General features: G+C 45.9%; 1 protein-coding gene across 1 annotated transcript in view; it reads left to right on the forward strand.

Annotated features, from left to right (window-relative positions):
- Nucleotides 1-6,307, forward strand: part of ATP1A1 (ATPase Na+/K+ transporting subunit alpha 1) — a 30,611-nt gene extending 24,304 nt beyond the window's left edge. Inside the window, exons 17-23 of the mRNA XM_073309248.1 lie at nucleotides 801-955; nucleotides 1,947-2,070; nucleotides 2,888-3,033; nucleotides 3,170-3,300; nucleotides 3,753-3,854; nucleotides 5,045-5,136; nucleotides 5,990-6,307. Coding sequence (XP_073165349.1) covers nucleotides 801-955; nucleotides 1,947-2,070; nucleotides 2,888-3,033; nucleotides 3,170-3,300; nucleotides 3,753-3,854; nucleotides 5,045-5,136; nucleotides 5,990-6,018 — 779 coding nt within the window. The 3' untranslated portion in view covers nucleotides 6,019-6,307. The remainder of the gene's footprint in view (nucleotides 1-800; nucleotides 956-1,946; nucleotides 2,071-2,887; nucleotides 3,034-3,169; nucleotides 3,301-3,752; nucleotides 3,855-5,044; nucleotides 5,137-5,989) is intronic.
- The last annotated feature ends 6,221 nt before the right edge of the window (nucleotides 6,308-12,528 follow it).

Raw genomic sequence — 12,528 nt, forward strand, 5'->3', positions numbered from 1 at the left:
AGCAGGAAATTCTATCCCCAAAAAAGTCATTGGGATCTGTACTTAATCTAGGTTAAGGGTTTCCCCTGGCTACTAAGTGAAGGGATTCCAAGGCTAGGGCTAGGCCTGAAGCCTGTTGTAAGGTAGAGGGCTCCCCGAGCTAGATTAGGGTTACTAAGGGTATGCCTGCTCAGCAAAGAAAAACCTATTGCTGGCCTATGCCAGCTAGCTGGGGGTTGCGGGCCTCCAGATCTTTTTACTGCTGTGTAGACTTCCGTGCCTGGGCTGGAGTAAGTTAACTCGTTATCTCCCTTCTGTTCTCTAATATCCGTGTTGGTAGCTGTGGAAGTAAGGATCCTGAATTTTATCTGGCTGTTCACCTCCAGCAGAAGTGAAATGGAAGGCAGTCCAGCCATAGGGCTTTCCTCTCCCATGTCTGCTGTTGAATCCCCAGCCACAGCTACTTGCGATGCCTGAAAGGTGTTGGGTTTTGAGAGGGCAGTTGGAAGTGGGGGCTCACAGGAACAGTTATGTCTGATTCCCCCCAGTGAACTCGAAAATGAGGTGGTTTCCTTTCTCCATATTCAGTGGAACCTGCTGGTGGTGAACTGAGATAGTGATACTGCCTTCATGATGACTTGAATAGAATACCTGAACTTCCACTGCACTGCAGTTCTGCTTGTGATAGAAGCTCTGCCTGGAGGGAAAACTAGTGTGTCTAGGCTTTCAAGCACTAGTGTGTTTAGCTTTAGGAATAAAGCCTTCTGTAAGCCACCTGGCTGCCATGTGGTAGTAAAGAATCTGTATTTGTTCCTTCCTAGGTCGTCTGATCTTTGATAACCTGAAGAAATCCATTGCTTACACCTTGACCAGTAACATCCCTGAGATCACACCTTTCCTAATCTTCATCATTGCTAACATCCCCCTGCCCCTAGGAACAGTCACGATTCTCTGCATCGACTTGGGCACTGACATGGTAAATACCTTAGAATACCAGGGGTACATATGGGTTCTACATAGCCCTAAAGAACTTCACATTCAAGAGAATATGGAACCAGCTTGTTTCTTAGCCCTGTAACATAGCTGGTCACTAGATACTCTTTTTCCATAGCCCAGTTTACCTGTCTCCTGAGAATCAAAGCTTGATGGCTTACAGAGTGTTTTTTGATCCTCTCTAAGGACCAATAGAAGGGCAAGGTACTACATATAGGCCCTCAATCTAACTTCATTATTTGGCAACAGGCCTGTATGTTTCTTGGTCACTATAATGCAGAGGTGGGCAAACTACAGCCCGCGGGCCACATCCGGCCCACAGGACCATCCTGCCCTGCCCCTGAGCTCTCAGCTGGGGAGGCTAGTCCCCAGCCCCTCCCCTGCTGTCCCCACAGCATCAGGTCATCACCACACCGCCAGCACTCTGGTCCACCGCTCCTGCTGGGGAGCGCGGCAGCATGGCTGCGAGATCCTGCCGCTCTGAGCGGCATGGTAAGGGAGCAGGGGTTGGATAAGGGGCAGGGAGTTCTGGGGGGCAGTCAGGACAGGGAGCAGGGGGCGGTTGGATGGGGCAGAGGTTTGGGATGGGGGTCAGTCAGGAGACAGAGCAGGGGGGTTGGATTAGGGAATGGGAGTCCCAGGGGGCCTATCAGGGGGCGGGAGGATGGATAGGAGTTAGGGGTGAGTGGTCAGGGGACAAGGAGCAGGGGGGGTGGGTGGGTTGGGAGGTCTGAGGGGGGCAGTCGGGGGTGGAAAGTGGTAGGGGGCGGGGGCCAGGCTGTTTGGGGAGGCACAGCCTTCCCTACCCAGCCCTCCATACAGTTTCACTACCTGGATGTGGCCCTCGGGCCAAAAGTTTGCCCACCCCTGCTATAATGGGACAGAGGGGAAGCCATCCACTCCTTTTTGAAAATAGAAAAGCTTGTTGTTTTCAAAGCTCCCTAGAATGCCAACTCTTATCCTCCACCCCAAAGGTTCCTGCTATCTCCTTGGCATATGAGCAAGCTGAGAGTGATATCATGAAGAGACAGCCCAGAAACCCCAAAACGGACAAGCTAGTGAACGAGAGACTGATCAGTATGGCCTATGGGCAGATTGGTAAGATGCTGCTTCGTTTCATTCATTGGGACTGTGCTCGGCACTGAGGCTGGCTTGGCCTCAAGGAGGATTGTGCAATCAGTCTAGGGCTGTAGCTGCTACCATGTTTTTGTAGCGTACAGGCTTTTGGCCATGTAGGCCATATTGTATTTGGGAAGCTGGAAATTCAAGCTTTTTAAGAGACCTCCAGGCAATTGCACATGGTGGCTTGTGCAGCTTACTTCATCCACTGAATCACTTTCACAGTAATTTTATTTAATTACACAGCACTGCTAAGTAGCTGGCAGCCAACTAGTTCTCCTTGGGTTCAGACTTGTTTGGAGGAACATAGAACCCATTGTTAGTTTAATTAGAAGTAAAAGATTCTCTCCAGTATACCCCTGTACACATATCATTAGAGGCTGGATGAAAGGAAGTACAAAGATGTGCTACAGTTCACAGGGTGGTTAATTGCAGCAGACCTTGAAGCTTCATAAATGTAGCGGTTTGTGGGGAACATGGGATGAGGCTTAAAATGGGTGTTTTTATCCTGTGTCCCTGATCCAGAGTTTCGGGCCTTTACAGTAAAGTATGGAACATGGGTAACAATACAAAATTGGAGACATTTCCCTTGGGGAGGGGGAAGGAACAGATGTTGGATGGTGGTCAAAGGAACAAAATCTTCTAACTACAGAAATGCAAATTTCCCGTAGTGAGGGGTCAGGTAAATGAGGAAATTAATGTCCATGTAAGAGACAACTCATGTCTAGCAAATCACTTCTCATGACCATGTTTCACAGATTGCATAGCTTTATCTGTCACTTTCTAATCCAATCAGGTATGATCCAGGCCCTTGGAGGCTTCTTCACGTACTTTGTAATCCTAGCAGAGAATGGGTTCTTGCCGCCCTCCTTGTTAGGGATCAGAGTGAAATGGGATGACCGGTGGGTGAATGATCTGGAAGACAGCTATGGGCAGCAGTGGGTAAGTTTGAGCACAGCAAGGGGGCTGCAAGCCAAATTACTAATGTTCATATCCTGCATTGGGATACAGGTAGATCTGCACATGGAATGGATAAGGTGAATGTATAAGAACTAATGCTCTTCCTTCTCATTTCCAGACCTACGAACAGAGGAAAATTGTGGAGTTCACTTGCCACACAGCCTTCTTTGTCAGCATTGTGGTAGTGCAGTGGGCAGACTTGGTCATCTGTAAGACCAGAAGGAATTCAGTCTTTCAGCAGGGGATGAAGTAAGTGGTGTGGGACGGAAAGGTTTTAAGGAGGAGTCCGTATGCCACTAAGCAGAGCGGCCCAGCATTATATGGAAGTGTATCTCAGCAAGCACCAGACAATTTAAATTAGGTGCATTAATTGTGGCGTAGTGCTGATTAGGTGCATTAATGGGTCAAGTAGAGAAGCTTATGGCTTCTGAGCAATCCACAGTTCTCTGTGATCAGACAGGATGTGATTAGGTGGACAACTGATTTTCTCTGATCCTTGGCTGTAAGAACATCTGAAAATAACCCAGTCTCAAATATTATCTGCGTTGTGAAGGCCATGTGAAGAGAAGGGTGAAATAAAGAGGGTATAATTCCATAACTGTTTTGTACAAAAAATGTCCTAGCAAATCAGATTTCCCCAGTGAAGATCTGCATGTTTGGTGAGGAAGATGCCTTGGCACTAACTTTTCTGTCTTTCCTAGGAACAAGATCTTAATATTTGGTCTCTTTGAGGAGACTGCCCTGGCTGCCTTCCTCTCTTATTGTCCTGGCATGGATGTCGCCTTAAGGATGTTTCCACTGAAGTAAGTCATGTCTTGATATATTTCAGCTCACGGTTACTCCCCAACAGTTGCAAGAGAACAAACTTATTGCTAAGATGTGGTTGCATAAATGGACTCTCCCAAGAGTTTGAGTAGCTTGTAAAATGTAGCTTTGGAACTCTCCACTGGGTCGAGATTGGAGAATGACCTCTTAAGTCACCCACCAGAAGTCTCTCTGCTTAGCTTGCCTTGCCCATGAGAAATCAATCAATCTCTCTCTCTCCCCCCCACCCCCCTTTCCCCACCCCCTTGGCAGGTGACCATGATGAAGGAATCTCTTCAAAGCACAGGGCTTGCCTACACACAAGTTGTACCAATTCACCTATGCCAGCGTAGTTAAGCAGCACAACTCCCTAGGGTGCCTGCAGTTACACTAGTAGAGTTTATTCATGTGCAGGAAGGGGAATAGCTCCTCTATCCAAAATAGTTAGTGCTTTGAGATCCTCAGATGAAAGGTACTATGGATGACTTGTCAGTCTGTAGGAACTCCCTTCCCCAGTTGCTGAAGTGCCGCCCTCTGCTGCGGTGGGTTGTGGCATCAAGGCAGGAAGTGGAAAATATATCCTGTATCTGACTGAAACCAGAATGGGGAATTTAGCAGCAGAATGAAGTTGAATTTCTCCAAAACTAAACCACCACTTACAATTACCCCATGTAGTCTCAATGAGAAAATAACTGGGACTTTTAAATCTACAAAAGCTGGCATTCCCAGCAGTACGGTGTCACCCAGTGTGATGCTGAGGCACTGGTATCACTTCTGCAGCTCCTAGATGTGATAGTCTCCCATGTGATTTGGCTTGTGCAGTGATAGCTTGGATTCAGAAGGTTATAGGTTCAAAGGTTACCTGTGCTTGGAAGGAAATCTTCCTAGATCAGTGTGGTGGGGTGGGAGGAGCTAGTACTAAATGGGACAAAGGTGCAGCAGAATCTTTCGTTGGAATCTTTTATCTGGGATCAGATGAGCTTTTTCTGTGGGAAAACTCAGTGGTGATTCTTGGTTCAGCAGAGCCCCTTGCAGAAGCTGCTGTATTGGCAGGTCTGGACTTGCCTTCATTCAGTGATCTACACAATTCGTCGCATAAATGCAAAGATCTGCTGCCAAATGCCAGTTAATGAATCTTTCTGCAATATACTGTCTGTATTCTTACTCATGTCTCCTTTCCCCGAAACAGACCAACCTGGTGGTTCTGTGCCTTCCCATACTCTCTCCTTATCTTCGTGTATGATGAAGTCAGAAAACTAATAATCAGACGCAGTCCTGGAGGTAAGAAGATATGGTTCCAGTGAACTGAGCACTGTTACATATGCAGTACAAATCCCAGCACTGTTAAGCAGTGTGTTCTTAGTCTCTGGGCATCAGGGCACAACGTTGCAATGCTGGAGAGGGAATCCACAGTTGCCATTTCACATATATCCCATTGCATTTCACATATATCCCATTGCATATAGGGGATGAAATTTCGGAGTTACACTGTCACTTCATGTCTTTAAAATGAGATTACAGTAATTTTAAAATGTGATCAGACTCAAATTAGGGACAATACCAATTGAATAGTGATACTTAGTCTTGAAGCCCAGTTCTTCCTGTGTGTGAATGTGCCATAGGCAAAATTCATCTGAATTTGTCCCTTATCACTGTTCTGGTGTCCTCACTAACAAATAAAGTTCTGATTCAGTATTTTGTTCCCCCTCTTGCCAATGCTGCTTCCCCCCCCCCCAAAAAAAAATCCTTGTTCTAGCTAAACAGCATGAAGGGCAGAGAACTGCAAAGGGTGTAAGAACTACCCTGAAGACTTACTACTGTGACTTTAATCTCTCTAATATCTGAGTTCTTAATATGTTCAGATTATGAAATGCTCCCAGGGAAAGGAAAGAGATGGAGGGGGGGGGGGTATTTCCACGCTACTAGAAAATAATGGTTCATGTTTGTCTAGCTCAGGGAAGTCAGAGCAGTTTGAAAATTGCAAGTCATCACGTATTTTGAAAGACTTTCCATTACAGCAAGGTCACTTAGTCTTGTACTGACATTCATTTGTGCTACTGCATTCAGAAGTTTAATGGACAAGCTAAGCTGCTTCATGAGATTGACTTAGTTCTTTCTTTCTCTCTTTTTGTAGGTTGGGTGGAAAAGGAAACATACTACTAATGCAACTGCAAAACCACATTCCATGCACAGCACAGCCCTCTATCTCCCCTGTGTATGTGTACTTTCAGCATTTGAATGCAGAGTTGTGCCCTGAAAGGAACGAAATGAAGAACAAAGTGAACCCGAAGAAACGTGGACTGGCGGAGAAAGGGGGAGGGAGTTTTTGACATATCAGTCTACGGTGATGAAAGGCAGGAGTAGTTTTTATGTGCCTTTTTTTTTTAAAAAGGAGAGAAATGTTAAGATTTTATATTTGGATTTTTACAAATAAAGATGGATTATAACAGGATGCTTCTTGTGTGTATTGTACATATGCTGTCTCAAATAGTGCCTGTATCACAGCAGCGTATGGATAAGAGTGTTCAAAATCCATAGAGCTCCAGACGTTTGCTCCTGATATGTTCTGATCCGCCATGATCCAAGCAACTCAGCTTCTCTACTGGAGCAATTCTACGCTGGCACCTGTTGCCACCATATTTTAAATTCCGCTCTGTAACCGTTAGCTTCCTGTCAGGAATCTGAATTACAAACCTATGTGGTTCATAAAACTCTTTGGGGATCACCTAAGTCAAAAAGCCACCTTGCATCTTCCTCCTTTTCCCCCTCTCCCAATATAATTGGAGCAGCTTTCATGGCTGCTTTTTTTTTTTATTGAGACTATGAATGAAGCCTCTTGTCATTCTCTCCTCCCTGGTCAAGCTTAGTGACCGAAGAGACATCACCCTGCCAAGCCACCACATCTTGTCGTGGAAGGACTGCAAAGATTTTCTGCATTTTTATACAATTCTAAAACTATCTTTTACTGCAGCGGGAATATTGGCTTCTTGTTTTGATTCACCAGCTCATGCTGGCTGACCTCGGTAGTGAATTCCTCCCTAGGACTCTTTCTGTAATGATGTGCTCTTGGTACTTAAGAGTGGAAGCTGTGGATTTATGGCATGTGAAGGAGGGGCATTAAGAGAAACAGGAAAACCTGCAGTTAATGCACATGAACCTGCATTGCAGCTCTATCACAATGGAATCTAGTTCCTTCTGCTTGACAAGCACCGAGCAATTTGTATGAAATGGTGATGGAGATAAAGCTGCATGTGCAATGTCTGTATGGGGCAGCTTGCTTCTCTTTTCCCCACCCAACCCCAAAACAAAATCCCTAAGGGGAATTCTACCTCTTGATTTTCTTCCTTCATGGTTTGTTTCTGCTAATTGCCCAATGTACTCCCCACTCTCCTCACTAGAATTCAAACAGCCTTTCCCAGTCACTGCAAGCTGCTGCTTCCAGACTCGGCCTCTTGAGATCCTCCCTGTAAGTCCAGAAAAATGCTTCATGGGGCAGGGAGGGTCCGCTGAAGTTCAGGGCTCATGCCTAAGGAGTTCAACATGGACTTCTGTACAGTGCACTAAGAACTGGAAAGAAAACTGCCCATGGGGGAGGGGAGGAGGGATCTGGGTTCTAAGCATGACTTGCTGTGTAACCACTTCACTGCCTACTGCCCATCTACAAAAAGGGACAAATCTCTTTAAATGAAAGGTGGCAGAGAATTGCAAAGTATGTTACCAAGGTAACTCCCTGGAGCCTTATCTCTGCATCTGATGAAATGAGAGAGATCATACCCAGCCACATCCACTTTAAATGACCTAAACAACGGGGCTTTCACCTTCCTTTGTGGAGGGAAGGAACTACCTCAGGATCTTGGATCCCAGAATTTTTCCTGTTCAGCTTTTTAATGGCCCCTGTACTGAAATTCTTTGATATTTATAAACAATGCTGAGCTGCTAGCTACACCCCAGATAGCTGGGAGCTCAAGATTAGAGTCCATATTTAAAGAGAATTCTGAAGTAGAAATAACCAATATTTAACATACTTAATTCAGTTGGAATGAACTGGTAAAGATAGCCATGGCTTGGCACGTATGGGAGGGGTGGGTTGTTTGGTTGGGGGGAATGGGGCTTGGAGTTGTACAGGGCAGGGATTAGTTAAAGAATTGGGGGAGGGGGGGTGAAAGGGAAGCTAAGCAGAGTACGAAACAAGCCCCACAGGGAAGAGTAGAATCAATGAGTTCTCAGGATGGCTTTGCAAATGCCTCAGAATTCCAATCTGAACAATGCTTTAAACTTTTAATGCTAATCCTAAAATGGAGTGAAGGCTGAGTGCACATGGCACTGAAACTTAAGAATGGTGCAGTTTTTAAATGAAACTCCTACAACCCCTCCCCCCCCAATGTTGGAAAGACTGAAGATTGAAAGTGTGGAACTGCACTGTTAAAACTTAGCTTTAACTCTAATCTCTTCTCTGGGAACAACCAAAGAAGCTTAGAATCAAAGGGGTAGCCGTGTTAGTCTGGAGCTTACAATGAATTTGCTTGTTAGTATTTTCTATCAGTGTCCCCTCCCAAAATGAAGAGCACATCCCAGTAAACTCACTTCTGCTTAGTAGTTAGAAATACCATGGTATGCACTCACTATTCCTCTTGCATTTACATTGCGAACTCCCATGATACCTGCACGGCCTGTGTACTTAGCCACTTGTGAATCCAAAATATCTACAGTGGAGATGATGGGTAGATTCATTGTTCTGAACGGATATGTATGTGCCTCCAAACATGGATGGTGCAGAGCTGTGCCCAGAATGCTGAAATTACAGGACTCGCAAGGTGAGAGTATAGGGCAATGTGATGGCAAAAAAAAAGTATACTCATTGGGAATGTCTGTGTAAAATCTGGTGTGCTATGCTAACACTGGACAGCACCTGCAATCTGTGTAAATCGTGTGTGTGGATTCTTCAAGCTCATACAGAAATAACAAAATGTGTGTAAGCAAAATCTTTACTTCAATAATACTGTCTTACAAAGGTGATGAGTGATGGCACATGAGAAGTTGGCAGTGGTGGGAAGGCAGAGGTCAGGTTATTTTAGACATGTCTCTGCTTTCCAGTGTCTAGATTTTAATTAAAACTTAAACTGGATTTCCTGGCTGGCTGAAGCTTGAGTTTTCGAAACACAATGTTCTCTTTACTTTGGTTCTGTGTCTGCTCCATTGTCATTCAGGCTTTGAAATCCACAGTGCAGGGCCCAATCACCCAGCTCCAGCAAGCTCCATAGCTAGGATGGAGCCACATCTTTCTCCATCTGAACACAGGCTAACAGGCAAAGAATCTGATTTTGGCTGTGGATTAAGCCATTTAGAGCTTTGTGCTTAGTAACTCCATTTCTTGACTTTAACCTGGAAGTTAATTGGCAGCCAGCGCATGGTGCCAAGGATTGTTGTACTAGCACCTGTGTGGTCACAGTCTCACAAGCCAACTACTTGAAGCTTGACTCCCGGCAGAGCACATTGCAGTTGTGTAGACAAGGTTGCAAAAGTGTGAGGCAGTGATGAGCGCTGCATCAGTGAGGAAAGGATGCAATCTGTCAGAGTTCAGGGCAACTGCTCCTGTATTTCCCCTCAGTGGTTCAGCAAAGGCACCCACCCTCAGCTTCCAGCTCCCACCTATTGCCTTTCTCGGTGGAGGCGCACATCTTTCCCTTCTCACCAGGGTATTTCTGGTCTGCACGGTTCCCTGCCTTCCTGGCATATTTCCAGCAGCTGTTCTGCCTAAACAGCCCTGCTGGCTTTCTCTTCAGAGTCTGATACCAGTGATTTACCACACAGCACTTCCTATGTCAGTCTTCTTTAGTCTTAAGGTAGTAAGCATTATGGAGAAAAATGTATTAAAACAATGAGACCCTGCAAGAGTGCTAATAAGCTTACCAGAGATCATACTACCCTAGGGGTTTCTGAGTGGTCACAAGTCCATCACAGCTTCTGCCCAGAACAAGCACCCAGTCTTATGAGACCTCAGTAGACCAAGTCCTTCCAATAATCCCCCCAGGATTGGGGTCCCTCTGTGGACCAGGGTGTCTTGTCTGTTTTCTGGATCAGTAAAAAGGCCCTGAGTCACCTAAACTCAGACATTTTATGATCCAAAATTCTTTTCTATTGCTGTTGGTCTCTGGAGAATCTCATTTGGACAGCTAGGCATATACTAGGTCAGAGGGCTTCAAAGGCTGATGATGGAGGAAGGTCATTAACATTCCCCTCCGCCTCACTGCTGGAGAAGGTACATAGACTGCCACAACACCACATACACAAAGGCATTTTTAATACAATGTACCTGAAGAGTATTAACTCTAATTCAAAAAGGGTTCAGTTAATTCCATAAATTTTCTTAATTCCACAGGGTTTGTTCAAGATATTGTCACTCTACAGGGGCAGCTGGGGGGCATGGCCCCATCACTTTTAAAAGTGAGAGGGCTATGCTGTCACACTTTTTACCTGCTGTCAGGGTTCCCTCCCCACTCTGAACTCTGGGGTACAGATGTGGGGACCTGCATGAAAGACCCCCTAAGCTTATCTCTACCAGCTTAGGTTAAAAGCTTCCCAAGGCACAAATTCTTCCTTGTCCTTGGAACAGTATCACTGCCACCACCAAGTGAGTTAGACAACGATTTAGGAAAAGGACCACTTGGCGTTCCTGTTTCCCTAAAAATATTCCCCAAGCCCCTTCACCCCCTTTCTTGGGGAGGCTTGAGAGTAAACCAGGTGAGCACAGACCAGACCCTTGGGTTTTTAGGACACTAAAAACCCCACTCAGGTTCTTAAAAGCAGAACTTTATAATAAAGAAAAAGTAATAGAAGCACCTCAGGATGGAAGGTAACTTTACAGGGTAATCAGATTCAAAACACAGAGGATTCCCCTCTAGGCAAAACTTTAGTTTAAAAAAAACCAGGAATAAACCTCCCTCTTAGGATAGGGAAAATTCACAAGCTAAAACAAAAGCTAATCTGATGCATTTCCTTCCTATTAATTAAAATTTGTAATCTTAGATTCTTTGTTCAGGTATGGCTTTAGGAGATGTATTTTTCCCTGCCCTGGTTCCTTGCTGACCCGGAGAGAGAACACACAAACACAAAACAAAAGCCTTCCCCCACATATTTGAAAGTATTTTCTCCCCTTATTGGTCCTTTTGATCAGGTGCCAACCAGGTTATCTGAGCTTCTTAACCCTTACAGGTAAAGGAGGGATTTTATGCTACCCTTAGCTGTGTGTTTGACACCTGCCTTAAGGGTGAGTGACCTGGGGAGGGGGTAGAGAGGAGAAAGTGCAGGTGGGGCCTTAGGGGAAGAGGTGAAGTGGGAGTGGGGCCTTGTGGGGATGGGCCAGGGCCACATTTCAGGTGCTGGTGGCTCCCCTATGTCTAGGGAGCTTCCAGGGGGTCTGTCACACTGAGGAGTTTTTGTCTGAGAAGCCACACGGAGAGCCCAGTACAATCCACTCGGATGGAAAGCCACTTTGACATCATTGTCACCTTAATCTTTCTTACCCCCATTGAGCCTCCGTGGGTTTCATCCAGGTCTCTACTCCTGGCAGACACTGGGCCTCAAAGGAAACATTGTCCTCTTGATCCTGCGACAACACAGTGTAGCGCTGAATCAGACACTAGTCCAGAACGTGTCTCAATCTTCCCCAACAGTTTCACATAAATATTGACTAGGACAAGGCCTGAGCCTGAGCCGTGTAGACCTCCACACCAGAGACCATGGGGAGGAGACAGTTGCCCAACACCACTCTGAAATGTCTCCAAAAGCCAAGCAGGGCCCCACTTTAAAGTGAGTCATAGAATATCAGGGTTGGAAGGGACCCCTGAAGGTCATCTAGTCCAACCCCCTGCTCAAAGCAGGACCAATTCCCAGTTAAATCATCCCAGCCAGGGCTTTGTCAAGCCTGACCCTAAAAACCTCTAAGGAAGGAGATTCTACCACCTCCCTAGGTAACACATTCCAGTGTTTCACCACCCTCTTAGTGAAAAAGCTTTTCCTAATATCCAATCTAAACCTCCCCCACTGCAACTTGAGACCATTACTCCTCGTTCTGTCATCTGCTACCATTGAGAACAGCCTAGAGCCATCCTCTTTGGAACCCCCTTTCAGGTAGTTGAAAGCAGCTATCAAATCCCCCCTCATTCTTCTTCTGCAGGCTAAACAATCCCAGCTCTCTCAGCCTCTCCTCATAAGTCATGTGTTCTAGACCCCTAATCATTTTTGTTGCCCTTCGCTGGACCCTCTCCAATTTATTCACATCCTTCTTGTAGTGTGGGGCCCAAAACTGGACACAGTACTCCAGATGAGGCCTCACCAATGTCGAATAGAGGGGAACGATCACGTCCCTCGATCTGCTCGCTATGCCCCTACTTATACATCCCAAAATGCCATTGGCCTTCTTGGCAACAAGGGCACACTGCTGACTCATATCCAGCTTCTCGTCCACTGTCACCCCTAGGTCCTTTTCCGCAGAACTGCTGCCTAGCCATTCGGTCCCTAGTCTGTAGCGGTGCATTGGATTCTTCCGTCCTAAGTGCAGGACCCTGCACTTATCCTTATTGAACCTCATCAGATTTCTTTTGGCCCAATCCTCCAATTTGTCTAGGTCCTTCTGTATCCTATCCCTCCCCTCCAGCGTATCTACCACTCCTC

This window comes from Lepidochelys kempii, chromosome 1, assembly GCF_965140285.1.
Source record: "Lepidochelys kempii isolate rLepKem1 chromosome 1, rLepKem1.hap1, whole genome shotgun sequence".
Classification (NCBI taxonomy): Eukaryota; Metazoa; Chordata; order Testudines; family Cheloniidae; genus Lepidochelys; species Lepidochelys kempii.